Source organism: Emydura macquarii, unplaced genomic scaffold (genome assembly GCF_026122565.2).
Source record: "Emydura macquarii macquarii isolate MOO-44397 ecotype Brisbane River unplaced genomic scaffold, CSIRO-AGI_Emac_v2 contig_3506, whole genome shotgun sequence".
NCBI lineage: Eukaryota > Metazoa > Chordata > Testudines > Chelidae > Emydura > Emydura macquarii.
In genome coordinates this window covers 11,204,769-11,218,733 of record NW_027133643.1, presented here as the reverse complement: position 1 = coordinate 11,218,733, position 13,965 = coordinate 11,204,769, and the positions used below count along the sequence as shown (strand labels likewise).

The 13,965-nt window shown below is 37.8% G+C and overlaps 1 protein-coding gene across 1 annotated transcript in view; it reads right to left on the bottom strand.

Annotated features, from left to right (window-relative positions):
- LEPR (leptin receptor) overlaps nucleotides 1–13,350 on the bottom strand; it is a 54,143-nt gene extending 40,793 nt beyond the window's left edge. The window contains exons 1-3 of the mRNA XM_067535398.1: nucleotides 13,296–13,350; nucleotides 9,955–10,263; nucleotides 8,366–8,489 (exon numbers count right to left, since the gene is read on the bottom strand). Of these exons, the coding sequence (XP_067391499.1) occupies nucleotides 8,366–8,489; nucleotides 9,955–10,263; nucleotides 13,296–13,335 (473 nt within the window). The 5' untranslated portion in view covers nucleotides 13,336–13,350. The remainder of the gene's footprint in view (nucleotides 1–8,365; nucleotides 8,490–9,954; nucleotides 10,264–13,295) is intronic.
- Nucleotides 13,351–13,965: the final 615 nt, after the last annotated feature.

Genomic DNA, 13,965 nt, shown 5'->3' with positions numbered 1-13,965 from the left:
TTCTAAATTGCTAGTTTCACATCTTTATAGTTGCAAATTGATGCATATAAACTGCACCAGAAGAGCAGTGGATGATATGTTCTATATTCAGGACAGACCTATACTTAAAAGAGCATTTCTTTGGCAGTAACTTTTTCATTTGTTTTCTAGACTAAGTTATAGTGTATCATAGGAGTACAACAGTATACAGCACAGCACAGCACAGGCTCCTGTTCTTTTCCACTTATGATTTAAACTGCTGATATATTATTAATCAATAGTAAGATGTCCCCATGTCTCATCCCCCTGCCTCTCCAGGTAAGATTCACTGATCTCTTGGGGAAACTGAGCTGTGTTCCAGGATGTCTAGTGTGCTGTGGGCCCAATGACCAATAATATCCAAGGATCCAAATGTTAAGAGGTGGAGGGAACTTCCTTGCATGTAACCAGGCTGATGTGACCTAAGCAATAAAATAGCAAAACTGAAGACAAGAACCACTGCACTTTGGGGTGAGATGTAGGAGGAATGAGTGAATGGGTGCAGGGATGTTCTTTAATAGGAGCCAAAACCCCAAGTGGGCACATGCACCATCTGAATCTCAACACAATTTACCCAGAGCTTGAACCTCACGATCAAAAAGCTTTCCCAAGACTACAGAGCTTGCAGATGTTGCTGAGCCAGTCCTTAATGAGAGTGACCCAAATGACAGCTGGAGAACATGGAAGAAGTCCAAAGTCCTTTGGCAGGTTGCCACAGATGGAATTGCATGAGCAACCCATCATCTCCAGACAGGCTGGCTTAAGAAGGATTCAGTCATAGAATAAACATAGTCCCAGTATTTGATAGCCATTTTAGAGGCGCTCATGCATATGAAGCATGAAGGCAATGTATTTTTTCTGTCATTTAGTGGAAAATGGAAGAGCAATCTGGGTAAAACTTGGTGCAAAACAATGGATTGGAAATTTGAACTTTACATCTAATTTATAGTCCACTAAAAGTAGATCACAAGACTCAGTGCAACAGAAAGGGGTCAAAATTCACACAACAAAGGTCAAATTCAAACAGTACAATGAAGTCAACAGGCTTACATGAGTGAGGAATATGTATCTATATCTTTAGGTAACAAAATTCAAGTGATACAGGTTACTGAAAGATAGAGTGGATGGGAATCTGGGAAGAAGCATTAATAGGGAAAGTTTTCAGTCAATGATCAGGATTTAGCTGCAAAGTCCTAGTTCACATGACAATGAAAGTGCTCCCACACTACATTTATTTTCAGTTAAAATTATAAGCCTTTGTGGGTTTACAACAATCCTAGGATAACCATAACTGGAATCTAGGCTGTTCACTTGCTAATGGAAAACAGTATTGTTAATTTCCATTTTCCTCTAACAAAATTCTGACATGTGGCTGGTGAGACGAAAGCCGCTGGAAGACAACGGGAGCTAGGAAGCAAAGGAAGGTAGGATTCTCCCTCCTTAACTTACAGGTATTCTACAAGGAAGAGCCTGTAATGTGAGGAAAACTACACATCTCCAACACCACTAGTAGCTCTTTCTCTGCCCGCATCTCTGGGGGCTCTGGCCAACCTTCCAACAATTGACCCGGAAGGCTTCTACCCAGGGTGACTTGTTGGGAATGCAGCCTGCATGTCACTGCTGAAGAAAGTGAGGCAGGGGAGACCACCTAGTGTGAGAGGTGCCTATTGGTGGAGTCCTGAAGAAAGCAGGTAAGAGAGCTGCAGGAGGAGGTAGCTCATTTGCATAGCATCGCGAGCACAAGGACTTCATTGACAGGATGAGCATGGAGATGTCTGGAAAGGAGGTTACTAGCCAGCTACAGAAGACTATAGGGGCTTCAGAAGTGGAAGGAGAACTGGTGGCTCTGTGGGGAGGAGACTGGCTGTTGGCCATCTTGGGCAGTAGAATGTATTCCATCCCCCCTCCCTGTCCACTGAGATGAAGAACTGATATTCTATACTGGCAACAGGCGGGGAGGAACAGACTCCAATGGCTGAAGAAGGGGAGCCACCTGCCCCTAAGGCTGGGAGGATCATGGCAACTGCACCCAAGAGGAGACCCTGTGGTCAACAGCTCTTTTCCAAGGGGGATGGAGGCATCTATCTGCCAGCCTCACATGGTATCCTGCAAGGTGTGAGGCCTACCTGGAGTCCACATCTGAGACATGATGCAAAGGCTGAAGAAGCTCATACATCCCTCTTACCATCACCCCTTGCTGCTCATCCACATGTGTATTAAAGATACTGCTGATATGATCGAGGTCAGACCTGGCAGTGAATACAGGGCTCTGGGAAGGTGAAGGAGTCTTCAGTGTCCTCACACAAATGCGATGAGTACAGAGAATAAACAGGAAGTATTAGTCAGAAGCTAAATTATGACTTAGTTGGCATCACTAGGACGTGGTGGTATAAGTCTCATGATGAGGATATTTGTATAGGGAGGGTATAACTTGTTCAGGAAAGACAGGCTAAAGAAAAAAGGAGCTGCTGTTACATTATAAAATAAAATAAAAATGAAAGGGGGGGGGAACAGAGGTGTTGTCATGCTAAATAAAGGTCTACTACAGAACACCAAATAAAGAGGAATCTGGATGTGGATTGCTAGAACAACAGAAATATCCAAAATACAAGATCTGGTTGTAATGGGGGACTTTAATTACTCAGGTGTCTATGGGAAAAGTAACACAGCAAACAAGCTGTCCAATCAGTTATTGGAATATGCTGGGGAACAATTTCTTGTTTCAGAAGGTGAAGGATGTTTCTGAGCAAGAGGGAGGAATTGGTTGTGAATCAGAAGGCTAAAGGCAATTTGCGTGGAAGTGACCTTGAAATGATGATTTCATGATTCGAAGAAAAAGGAAAGAGTCAGAATAGTAGATTAAGAACAATGAACTTCAAAAAAAAAAAAATCAGACTTTAACAAACAGAGAACTAGTAGGAAAGGTCCCATGGGAAGAAAAATTAAAGGGAAAAAGGAGTTCAGGAGAGCTTTCAGTGTTACAAGGAGACAATATTAAAGGCACAATAGCAAACTATCCTGATGTGAAGATAGGAAAAATTGTAAGAAGCCAATATGTCTCTATCAAGGTGCTTTAATGATCTGAAAATAAAAAGGGAATCTTATAGAGAGTGGAAGCAGACAAATTCATAAAGACAAGTACAAAAGAACAACACAAGCATGTAGGGCACAAAAACAGAAAGGCTAAGGTACAAAATGAGTTATACCTAGCAAGGGACATAAAAGGCAATAAGAGGTGGTTATATAAATACTAAGGAACAAGAGAGAAAGGAAAGTACAAGCCCACTACTTAGCAGGGAAGGAGAGCTAACAACAGACGACCTCAAGAATGCCTATTTGCTACAATCTCCATTAAAAGGGTTAATTGTGACCAGATGGTTAACACAATTAATATGAACATCAAGGAAGAAGAAACACAAGACAAAATAGGGAAAGAGCAGGTTAAAAATATTTAGAGAAACAAGATGTATTCAAATCAGAAGAGCCATTCATTCTAGGAAATTAAAGGAACTAGCTGATGCAATCTCGGACCATTAGCAATCATGTTTGAGAATTCATCAAGGACAGGTGATGTCCCAGAGGACTGGAGAAGGGCCAATATAGTACCTATCTTTAAAAAGAGGAACAAAGAGGACCTGATGTTTTATAGGCCAGTAGCCTAATTTCAATATCCGGAAAGATATTAGAACAAATTATTAAACAATCAATTTGTAAACACCTAGATGATAATAAGGTAATAAGTAACAGCCAGCATAGACTTGTCAAGAACAAATAAATCATGCCAAACCAGCCTAATTTCCTTCTTTGACAGGGTTACTCCCCTAATGGACAGGGGTAAGGTGTTGGCATGATCTATCTTCATTTTATAAAGCTTTTGACACAATCCCAAATGACATTCTCATAAGCGAGGCAGGGAAATGTGATCTGGAATGAAACTACTATAAGGTGGCTGCATAACTGGTTGAAAGACCACACTCAAAGAGTAATTATCAATGGTTTGCTGTCAAACCAGGGGGACTTATCTAGTGGGTTCCTGCAGGGGTCAGTCCTGGGTCTCGTACTATTCAATATTTTCATTAATGACTTGGATAATTGTGGAGGAGAGAGTCAAATGCTTTATAAAATTTGTGGATGATACCATACTGGAAGAGGTTGCCTGCACTTTGGATGACAGGATTAGAATTCAAAACCACCTTGACAAACTGGAGAATTGGTCTGAATTCAACAAGAAGAAATTTCATAAAGGCAAGTCTAAAGTATTTCACTGAAGAAGAAGAAAGTCAAATGCACAACTACAAAATGGTGACTAATTGGCGAGGTGGTAGTACCTCTATAGAGGATCTGGAGATTATAGTGGATCATACATTGAATGAGTCAGCAACGTGATGCAGTTGCAAAAAAGGCTAATATTCTGGGATGTAAAGAAAGGAGTGTCATATGTAAGACATGGGAGGTAACTGTCCTGCTCTGCTTGGATCTGGTGAGGCCTCAGTTGGAGTCCGTGCCTGGTTCTGGATGCCACTATTTAGGAATAACGTGGATAACCAGAGAGAGTCCAAAGGAGAGCAACAAAAATGATAAAAGGATTAGAACATCTGATCTCTAAGGAAAAGTTTATAAAAACTGGGCAAGTTTAGTCTTGGAAAAGAAGACTAAGGGAGAACCTGATAACAATCTTCAAATATGTTAAGGGCTGTTGTAAAGAGGAGGGTGATCAATTATTTTCCATATCCACAAGAAGTAATCGGCTCAACCCGCAGCAAGGGAGATTTAGGTTAGATATTAGGAAAGCCTTTCTAACTATACAAATAGTTAAAATATGTAATAGGCTTCCAAAGGAGGTTGCGGAATCCCCATGATTGGATGTTTTCAAGAACAAGTTAGACAAACACCGTTCAGGGATGGTCTAGGTTTACTTGATGCTATCTCAGCATAGTGAGCTGAACTAAAAGGACCTTTCAAAGTCACTTCCAACTCTACATTTTTATGATTCTATGAAAGCTACAGGATTAAATCATTCTCTCCACCAAGAAAGTTCTGCCATAAAAGGTAAGGCAGCTCTTTGGCAATGACTTTCATCTTCCTATTGACACTCTCTCGTTACTAGTATTTGATTCTTTTCTGCAGTATATTTTCATAGTCCTATTTGACTGATGTCTATTCTTCAGACTAACTCTGTAATAGACAGAATGAAGCATTCTCTTCATGGCTACTTCAGACCAAGCCTATAATACTTGGGAGTAGGTGAATAAAAAATGCTTTTTTAATGCTGAAACACTTGAGCTATCAAAGACCATATATGTGAACTATTGTTTTGTTGTAGACTCCTTAAGGCCATTATTTTCATTGCTTGTATGGGCCTAAATATGAGAACATTGGCACTTATTCCTGAACTGAGGCCTCCCAGAGAGAAACAAATGACATGAAAGCATACTTTAAAAACTGGGACGGTTTTCAAACTATTTTGGCATGAGTGTGAAAGGCATCAGTGAGCCAACAGGGGAAGTTGCCCCTTTACCAAAATATGTAATAAACAAGCCAGCTATTCCTTCAGAACATCAGGGCTCTCTAAAGAAACTATAATTGACCTTCACTCCTGGGAGAAAAAAGTTCTACCATCATGTGACAATGTTAAGTAAGTTTGTTCTATAATGGTAAAAGCAACAACAATAGCAAAGATACTATAGATAGCCTTTGGAGAGGAGAATGAATGCATTAGCAGCAAGCCAATAATTTGGAGGAGATGTGTAAGTCAACTTACTTAGGGAAGCGGGAGTAGAAAACTGACAAGTTTCTTTCAAGGTAACAATTTACAGTAATTTTTTGAAGTGCCAGAGAAAATTATGCTGAAGAGAGCAGAGACTACATAAACCTCAAACTTGGGTAATGGTGCAGCTCAAGACAGTTGTTAATATGCTTAATAATTAATTAATTGTCTTAATTTCCTGGGCAGGGAAGAGCTTCATTTAGAAACTGGAATAAAACTTTAGATCCTGGAGAAAAAAAAAAAAAAATCAGAAAATCCATGTTTTCCTGGACTGGAGGATGGGTCTGCAAAAGGATGCAAAATGCTTTTGTACTTTGCAAAACTAAGAGGGGAACAAACAGAACACAAAAGTCTCATCTTTCTAGCCTCTCTCAAGGCTCCCTGAGATACTCCATAGGCTGTCATGTTTTCTTGGCCCATTTGAAAGTTTCTGCTGCAGATTCCTCTAGCCTCCCCAAAAATTCAGTTCATCAAGCATTCAAAGTCTTCTGAGTCTCTTTTGTTTTTTCTGGGATGCTCTAGTATGTGTCTCCTTTCTTCTACTGTGTCTTGATGTTTTTGCAGCTCTTCTCACCTCATTTCCTACCTCTTATGTGACTCATCTCTTTCACTAACAAGCTGTAAGACAGTGCTTTATTTTCTCCTCACCTGCAGCAATGGAAGCACACCACTATCTATCACAAAGCAGTCCTGTACCAATGCACTCATTTCACTGATCAAAGTTTTCAGAGGCACAGCTAACAGAGAACTATCGATTACTGGCAGAAATAGGACATTTTTTCTTAAAGATATAAGGTGGTCTAGGGGTAGAATAGCAGCAACTTTTAGTACTGGATGATCCCAGAGTACTTCACAAACTACTAGAATATGCCACCACTGACATGCACCCATCTGTTGGTGATAAGAGAGAGACTAACAGCACACATCAGCAGTAGGAGACAACATTTTAGCCAGGAGCACCAGGGTAAACCCTCTGTTCTTAAAAAGAGGAGGAGAGTGTCATAAGGTCTTTAGTCATCCAAGACCTCTGTTCTTAAGCTCTTATTTGAAAAATGCACAGAGTAAATTGTATGAGTCTTAATATATCTGCCTTGGCGAGCTTTTTCAGCCCAGCTGAACCTGAGACTTTAGGGACAGTAGGCATGCCAAAACTAAGATTTTTCTATTTGGTGATGGGCCCTGGTCGCAAAAGAATGAAAGTGGGAAATATTTTTAGATGTAACGGTACTTAAGACACAGAAAGCATAGAGAATGCTGGAAATGGGAGCCTGTTGAGACTTTGACTTCAGGTTATCTTATGATGTTTGCTCACCAGAAGTCCACATTTCCTACCAGTTACCACAGTTGTTTCCTATGGTCAGCATAGCAAATAACTGTGCTAACTGGTATCTGTGGGCCAATGCTGACTTCTTAAACAAGGACCATTGCCTATAAATCCTGTTTGATCTATTATTTATAATATAGTAGCCCTCTGAGAGCCAAATAAGAGTATGGCCCCTCAAAGATAAATATGTAATAAGATACTGTCTCTACAACAAAGAGCTTACAATCTAAACAGATATAACAGCAAAAGGTGGAAAGGAAGCACTATCATCCTGGTGAACTGAGGCACAGAAAGATCAAACGATTTGCCCAACATCACACAGGAAGTCTGTAGTGGAGAAAAGAACTGAACCCAGATCTTCTAAGACACTCCTTCCTCTCCACTGTTAGTGGAGACTCCCCCTACTCCAAGGTAATATGGAGAGCTGAAGCAACAGCAGGTGGACTTCCAGCTGAGAACTCCTTGCACGAGTACTAACTGTCTGAAAATATGAAATGAAAAGGGAATGCAGAAAGTTAAGTGCATAAGGGACGCACGCCATCCAATCCAGTAGTAGCATATAGAGATCTGTGTGCTTCTCACGTGTAACCTAACATTCACTTTTTAGTTACTGATTTATTCATTTAATTTAAATATATTAAAGAGACACCTATTCCAAGTTTTAGGCGATGAACATCTTTTACCCTTCTAAACAACATTTGGAACAATGATGACTTCTTTTATGTCTGTAAGAGGGCTACAGAGCGGTTAGCTATATATGAGGAATCAAAAAATACTAGTTTGTATGATATTAGGCATCGTATTAAAGGACAAAAAGAAGAATAAATTATTTAAGGAGAGACAATATGATAAGAGGCAAAAACACAAGCAGACAGAGCTAAGATCAAGTATTTAACCTTAAAAAAATAAGGGTTGCAAAATAAATATATGGATGGAGGACACTTTTGACTTAGTTAAAATTTAATAAAGATGAGGAAAGGACAGAGAGGATGGGAAATACCCCATGTTAACCATTCAAGTCCTGACCATATAGCTGACTGATAATTCTCTACTATCCTATCAAAATGTGGTCTTAAAAAACAAAACAAAAAAACCACAAATGGGTATATATATAGTATATTATCCACTTGTAAGGACTAACGCTATTACTGTGTTTAAGATCACAAATACTACATTAAGATAACAAGCTCATGGGACCCTTATTGGTGTTCTAGTATATTCTTATAAATGGGAAGCTTCATTTATTTTATACTTACAGAACATATAAGAGATTAATCTTAACTTCTCCACTCAAGAGTGACTTCTTGTTAGACAATTTCAGGATACAAACTAACAGTTCCAGGTCTCCTTTAGTCCAGCATTGAAGGTTCCAGCTTAAATCTAAATTAAAAAAAAAGATAAACATTTTCTGAACTACATTGAAACCAAAGACATTTAAAGAAATAAAATAAAATGAACCAGTAAATCTTATGCATCAGCATGTATGCTGCACTAAAACGAAAAAACAGGAAATCTCAAAGAAATAAAAACTGGTATTAGCTCATCTGCCTTTGGGCCCCAACCCTGCAAACATTTAAGAATGTGTGTTATGCTACTCGTGTGACTAGCCCCTTTAAGTTTGGGGTATTCATGTGAGTGAGTACACCACCACTGTTTGCAAGATTAGGGCTTTAGGCCCAGATGTATGTATTACTGCATTCAGCGTTGCAACACCCAACTGATTTAGGAGCCTAAGTCTCTTTTTCCAAAGGGTTTTAGGCATTTAGGAGGTAAAAATCCAATTGACTGTTGGCCCCTATGTGCCTAAATCCCTTTGGGGAAGGATTTAGGCTCCTAAATTAGTTGGGCATTGCAACGCCTAATGCAGCAACATCTAAATACCTTTTAAATCTGGGTCTTAGTGATCGGTCTGGCAGTCTCTTTCTATAGAGAATGTGCAGGGCAGGACATAATTAACGTAAAGTATAATTGCAAAAATTTCTGTTTAAATAATAAACTTTCTTAGTTGTAACTAGTGACAATTTTTAGTGAAGCAGGGGTAAGAAGTGAATGGAGTATGTTAAATTTTTTATATTTTTATTTTTTTAAATATTTAAATATTTGTGTTTTTATATTTTTGCTACCGTTCACCACCATGACCTCTTTGCAGCTAAAAAGCAATATAATTATTCAAATTATTTCTTGAAAAGAAGACCTGACACATGAGGCAGTGCTTGAAATATAGGATAAAATCCTGACAATACTTAAGTCAATGGGAGTTTTGGCATTGCTTTCAGTAGGGCCAGGATTTCACCCAAAGATGCTGTTTTTTCCTACCATGTACATTGTGTGCTGGGGACGGGGGGAAATCAACTACATTTCAAATTACAGGAGGCAAGATAAAATCACTGGAGATAAAGTCATGGTCATGAAGGTGGGGACAAGATTTGTACTCAAGCTAAAAATCCACTAAAAATGTCTAAATTCTTTCCTTCTCTACAATGTATGTATATTTTATTCAATGTTCCCCTTAAGATCCAGTTCTGCCATGATGCTCACAAGGAGTTAGTGGATTAATAAGTGATGACAGTGAGAGGCAGTTGAGGATGGATTTACATCATCAAGATGTGGTCATTCACCACTTTAACCGCCTTACTTTAATGTTGTACCCCTTTCCCTTTTGTCTGCCTTTCCACATGGCAAGCTCTCCTGGGCAGGAATTTGGCCTTCCTTTATGTTTGTACAGTGCCCAGCACAATACGAGCACAAATGGAAATAAATAATAGTAATAAGAAAATATCTGAAAAACAAAGAAAACGTGATGTCCATTACTGAGTCACTTTAAATAATTACACTAGAAACCTACCTGTTTGCTGAGGAGTTAAGATACTTATTTCTGAAGAAATAAATGTCTTTGTTTCCATGCCTGCTGTGTACAAAGAACAATTCACATGTGTTTCACTCCAAAGGCAACAGAGGAATTTCTCTTCAGCCACCAGCACCAGAGAGTTGGTTTCAGCAGTTCCATGCTCTCCATTCAACCCAGGACTGCCCTCTAGAACTCTAGCAGTCAGAGGAATTACAGAAGTCTCATTCGGTGACATGCAGGGGAACATAAAGCTCGATGCTGGAATCTGATGTACCATACAGTGAGCAATTGCCATTCGAATAAAATCTGGAAATCCAAAGATATTATGAAGTGGACCAGTTACGCTACTTGGAACAATGAAAACAGAGCAGCTGCTGTTCTAAAGAAACAAGTATGATTAAAAATATTGGACAAGCATCTCCAAGTGCCAATCTCCTCTGAATTGGCATAGACTGTTTTATTCAGTTAGGCTCCCAAAACTCATTCATATGCCCCATACGTGACTGAAGTCACCCCGCTCTCTTTTTCCAAAATTACTGCACTTCTCTCTCTCTTTTTTTTTTTTTAAATCCAAAGATAGGTCAACACAAGAACTCATGGGAAAAATCTCTCTCCTGTCTTAAATTGATGCAAATTCTTTGGAATCAAACATATTAAACAGCGATTAAAGTCAAAGGAGCTGCACCAGTTTAGCAGAGAATTTGGCCCTTGTTCTGAGCACATGCAAACTCTGGGGTCTTAAAATCCAAAGCCAGTTCCACATTTTGCAACTATTTTCTATATTTTTACAACCTGGATGCCCCCAACTTTGAAATGTTCACAGTCTGGATTTTAACGTTGTGGTTTTATCTTCTGTTAAATAATAATATATGGAGATATATTTTGTCCTTCTCTCTAATGGATACCATGTGAATGTTTTTGAGAGCACAGAAATTGCATTTAAAATGTGATTTCTAACATTTTCTAAAGACATGTAAAACCAATCGTATTATTTATAGCAGCAATGTAATAAGGTCTGTTGATAAGTGAAATCCTGGTCCCACTGAAGTCATTGGGAGTTTTGCCATTGACTTCAATGTGGCCAAGATTTCACTTAACGTATCAGATGTCTTTTCTTCCCTCCCCACTCAATCAGAGGCATTTGATAGGGATTTGTTAATTGTTACAGAGTATATTGGAATAGTTTTTAAATGCTTCCACAGTACTCTTGTTTGTGATCTTACAACAAAAAGACACTATTTACAATTGTTAAATCCCTGATTCATGTGTTTTACAATAATACATGACCAGGTAGGTAAACAAGCCCTCAACAAGCATTTTCTATAAAATGAGATATAGTAAAAGGTGATATTTTCTATCAAACTTAGATGCCTTGAAAATAAAACCCTATACACTGTTGAAGCACACTTGTCACTGCATGGTTACAGTTGGTAAATCAGAGCTTGAAGAGTGCTGCTAATACTTCTGATAATGATAAATAGGCCTCTTTGAATTAAAAAAGCTTTAATTATTGAAATGCATGTAATTGATCTGTATGTGTTCTTGTTTTGTATGTGTCCAGTAAATGTATGAATATTTTAAACAATTTATTACATAAAAAATAATTCTTACTGAATGTCTTACAAATGGATCCCACAACAACAAAAACAAGAAAGAGAGAATCCGTCTCTTTTGCCTTCCCAGGCACAATTTGTTTGCTAAAATATTTACATAAACTGAATAGTAAACCAATGCAAAGTGAAAAATTGGTTTCTAAGATGATTAAAAGTAAATTCATGTTATAACTTCAGTGTCTGAGATGTTCAATTTCTTTGGGTATACATATTTTCTGATCATCAGAGCCCTCAAGGGTGAATATTTTCTTGTTTAACAAGGCAGAGTCTGTCTCTTCATTAGGTTTCCTGACTTCATGTGGAGGATTCAGCTGACTGAACAGAATATTAGCGCAAAAACAAAATAAGTGTCATGACTGCCTTTGGGGCAGGACATATAGCTAATACGTTACCCATTTTACAGCTGGCATTGTAAGGGGATTTCAGTTTGACTTATACATACACAGTTTAATTTTGCAGGACAAATCACACTGCAGAATCTCACAGGAGAAACAAATCAAATCCCATAAGATCTGTGTGCCATTGCTATAATACTTTTTCATGGAAATGGAAATGGAAATGAATAAACCACAATATAATTGTAAAACTTATTATTTAGCATGAGATTATATATTTTATATCTCTTAATAAACATGCTATTTTGTTATAAATCAGTAGGCTTACTTAAGAATATTCACTTGCCATTGATATAGGAATTTATCTACAGAACAGGTACAGCACAAGGAGCAACAATGGAAGCTGTTGCACACACTAATCTACTGACCAGTGACTAGAGTCAAACAGCTCTATCTCCCAATGTAAATCCCCTGAATGCTCCGGTTGTAAATGCAGAGAATTTTTATGTTTTATGAATTAAGTCTTGATAATGTAGTGACCAATATGATATTGAGCAAATAAAGATGTAAAGAAATCCTAAGAAAAACCTACAACTGCTGCAAAGACCTGAAAGACACAATTTTTGAAACTTAGTGTGTTGGATTAAAATATCTGCTTTATCTTTCATCAACATCTTTGGAGATTTAGAAGGACTTTTGTCAAAGAGACTAAAATTACAGAGAAAACAAAAATGAAGTGAAGTCTGCTCTACAGTATATACCAACATGAATATGCCTGACAATATTGATGCACATCTGATTTAATCTACTCTGTTTATTTCTTCTATTTTAGAAAGGAAAAATGAAGTCCTTATATCTGCACTATTATATTTTCCATGCATTGAGCACCCATTACAACAATTTTGTATATGAAGTTAAGTGGATTGGTTTAGCACAAAAACACACCTAATAAACACTTTGTGTGAAATCCCAGCACACTGAAGTCAATTAAAGTTTTGTTATGACTTCAATGGAGTCAAGATTTTACCCTCAATTGTTAGTATTGTCCAGATTGCCAATAAAAATTCTAACATGTATAAATGCTAGTTATACTGCTGTTCTAACTTGTCTTGACTAACTACATGAACTAACTACTACAGTTGCAGGTTTATTATCAAACATTTTTTTTAAATAGCTGCTAACTAGATATTGATCAGCTACCACTTGCATTGGTTTTATCATCAGAAAGTTATGGGCCAGTCCATAAGGTACTGTGCATCCAACATTTCCATGAGAAATGAGGACATTTAGCATCTTGCAGGATCAAACTTTTACTTTGTCAAGTCAATGGCTATAGAATATACATTTAATAAAACAAACAGTTTCAATATCATTGTCCCAGGTAACTTACCCAAGTGCAGAAACACAGTCAAAAGTTTATGCGAATACATCTTATTCTGGACAGTAGATCTACAAAACAACCAAAATGTAATAAATTAAGAACTCACAGAAGAGATCATTTCCATTTCAAAGGTACATGTCTATTATTCTATTTGGATCTTGGCATCTTCTAAAAGAGTATTCTTTAAAAACGTGTGAATTCATGAAAATATATTCCCTGAAAACACCCTGGGTCTGTGCAATTCTTAAATTAAAAAAAAAAAAATGGGTGTGCTTTATTTAATTTGATGTCTGCTCCTTTACAGGAAGGAAGACAGAATAGATAGCGTCATAACACTGCTTAGAGCACTGATTAAATATCAAACAGCCAATCTCTCACCATTACAATTAGGAAGCACTCTTCAGTCCCCATGCATTTTCTAACTCACATGTGGCTTATTTCCTGTTCTTCCTCTTCAAGGTATTATGAATCCAGTTAAAATGACCGTGAGATAGTCATTTCCAAAAGACAGAACACATTTGAGCACCGTGATTCCAGCATCCATTTTCAGCCTGTGACACTGAGTCAGAATGGGTAAAGCAACTAGCAGGCTAAATGACTCAAATTTAACCTTTAGAGGTTAAAATTAAAGAATATATGAATATTCTTTAATATTAATATTAAAAGAATATATAAATGA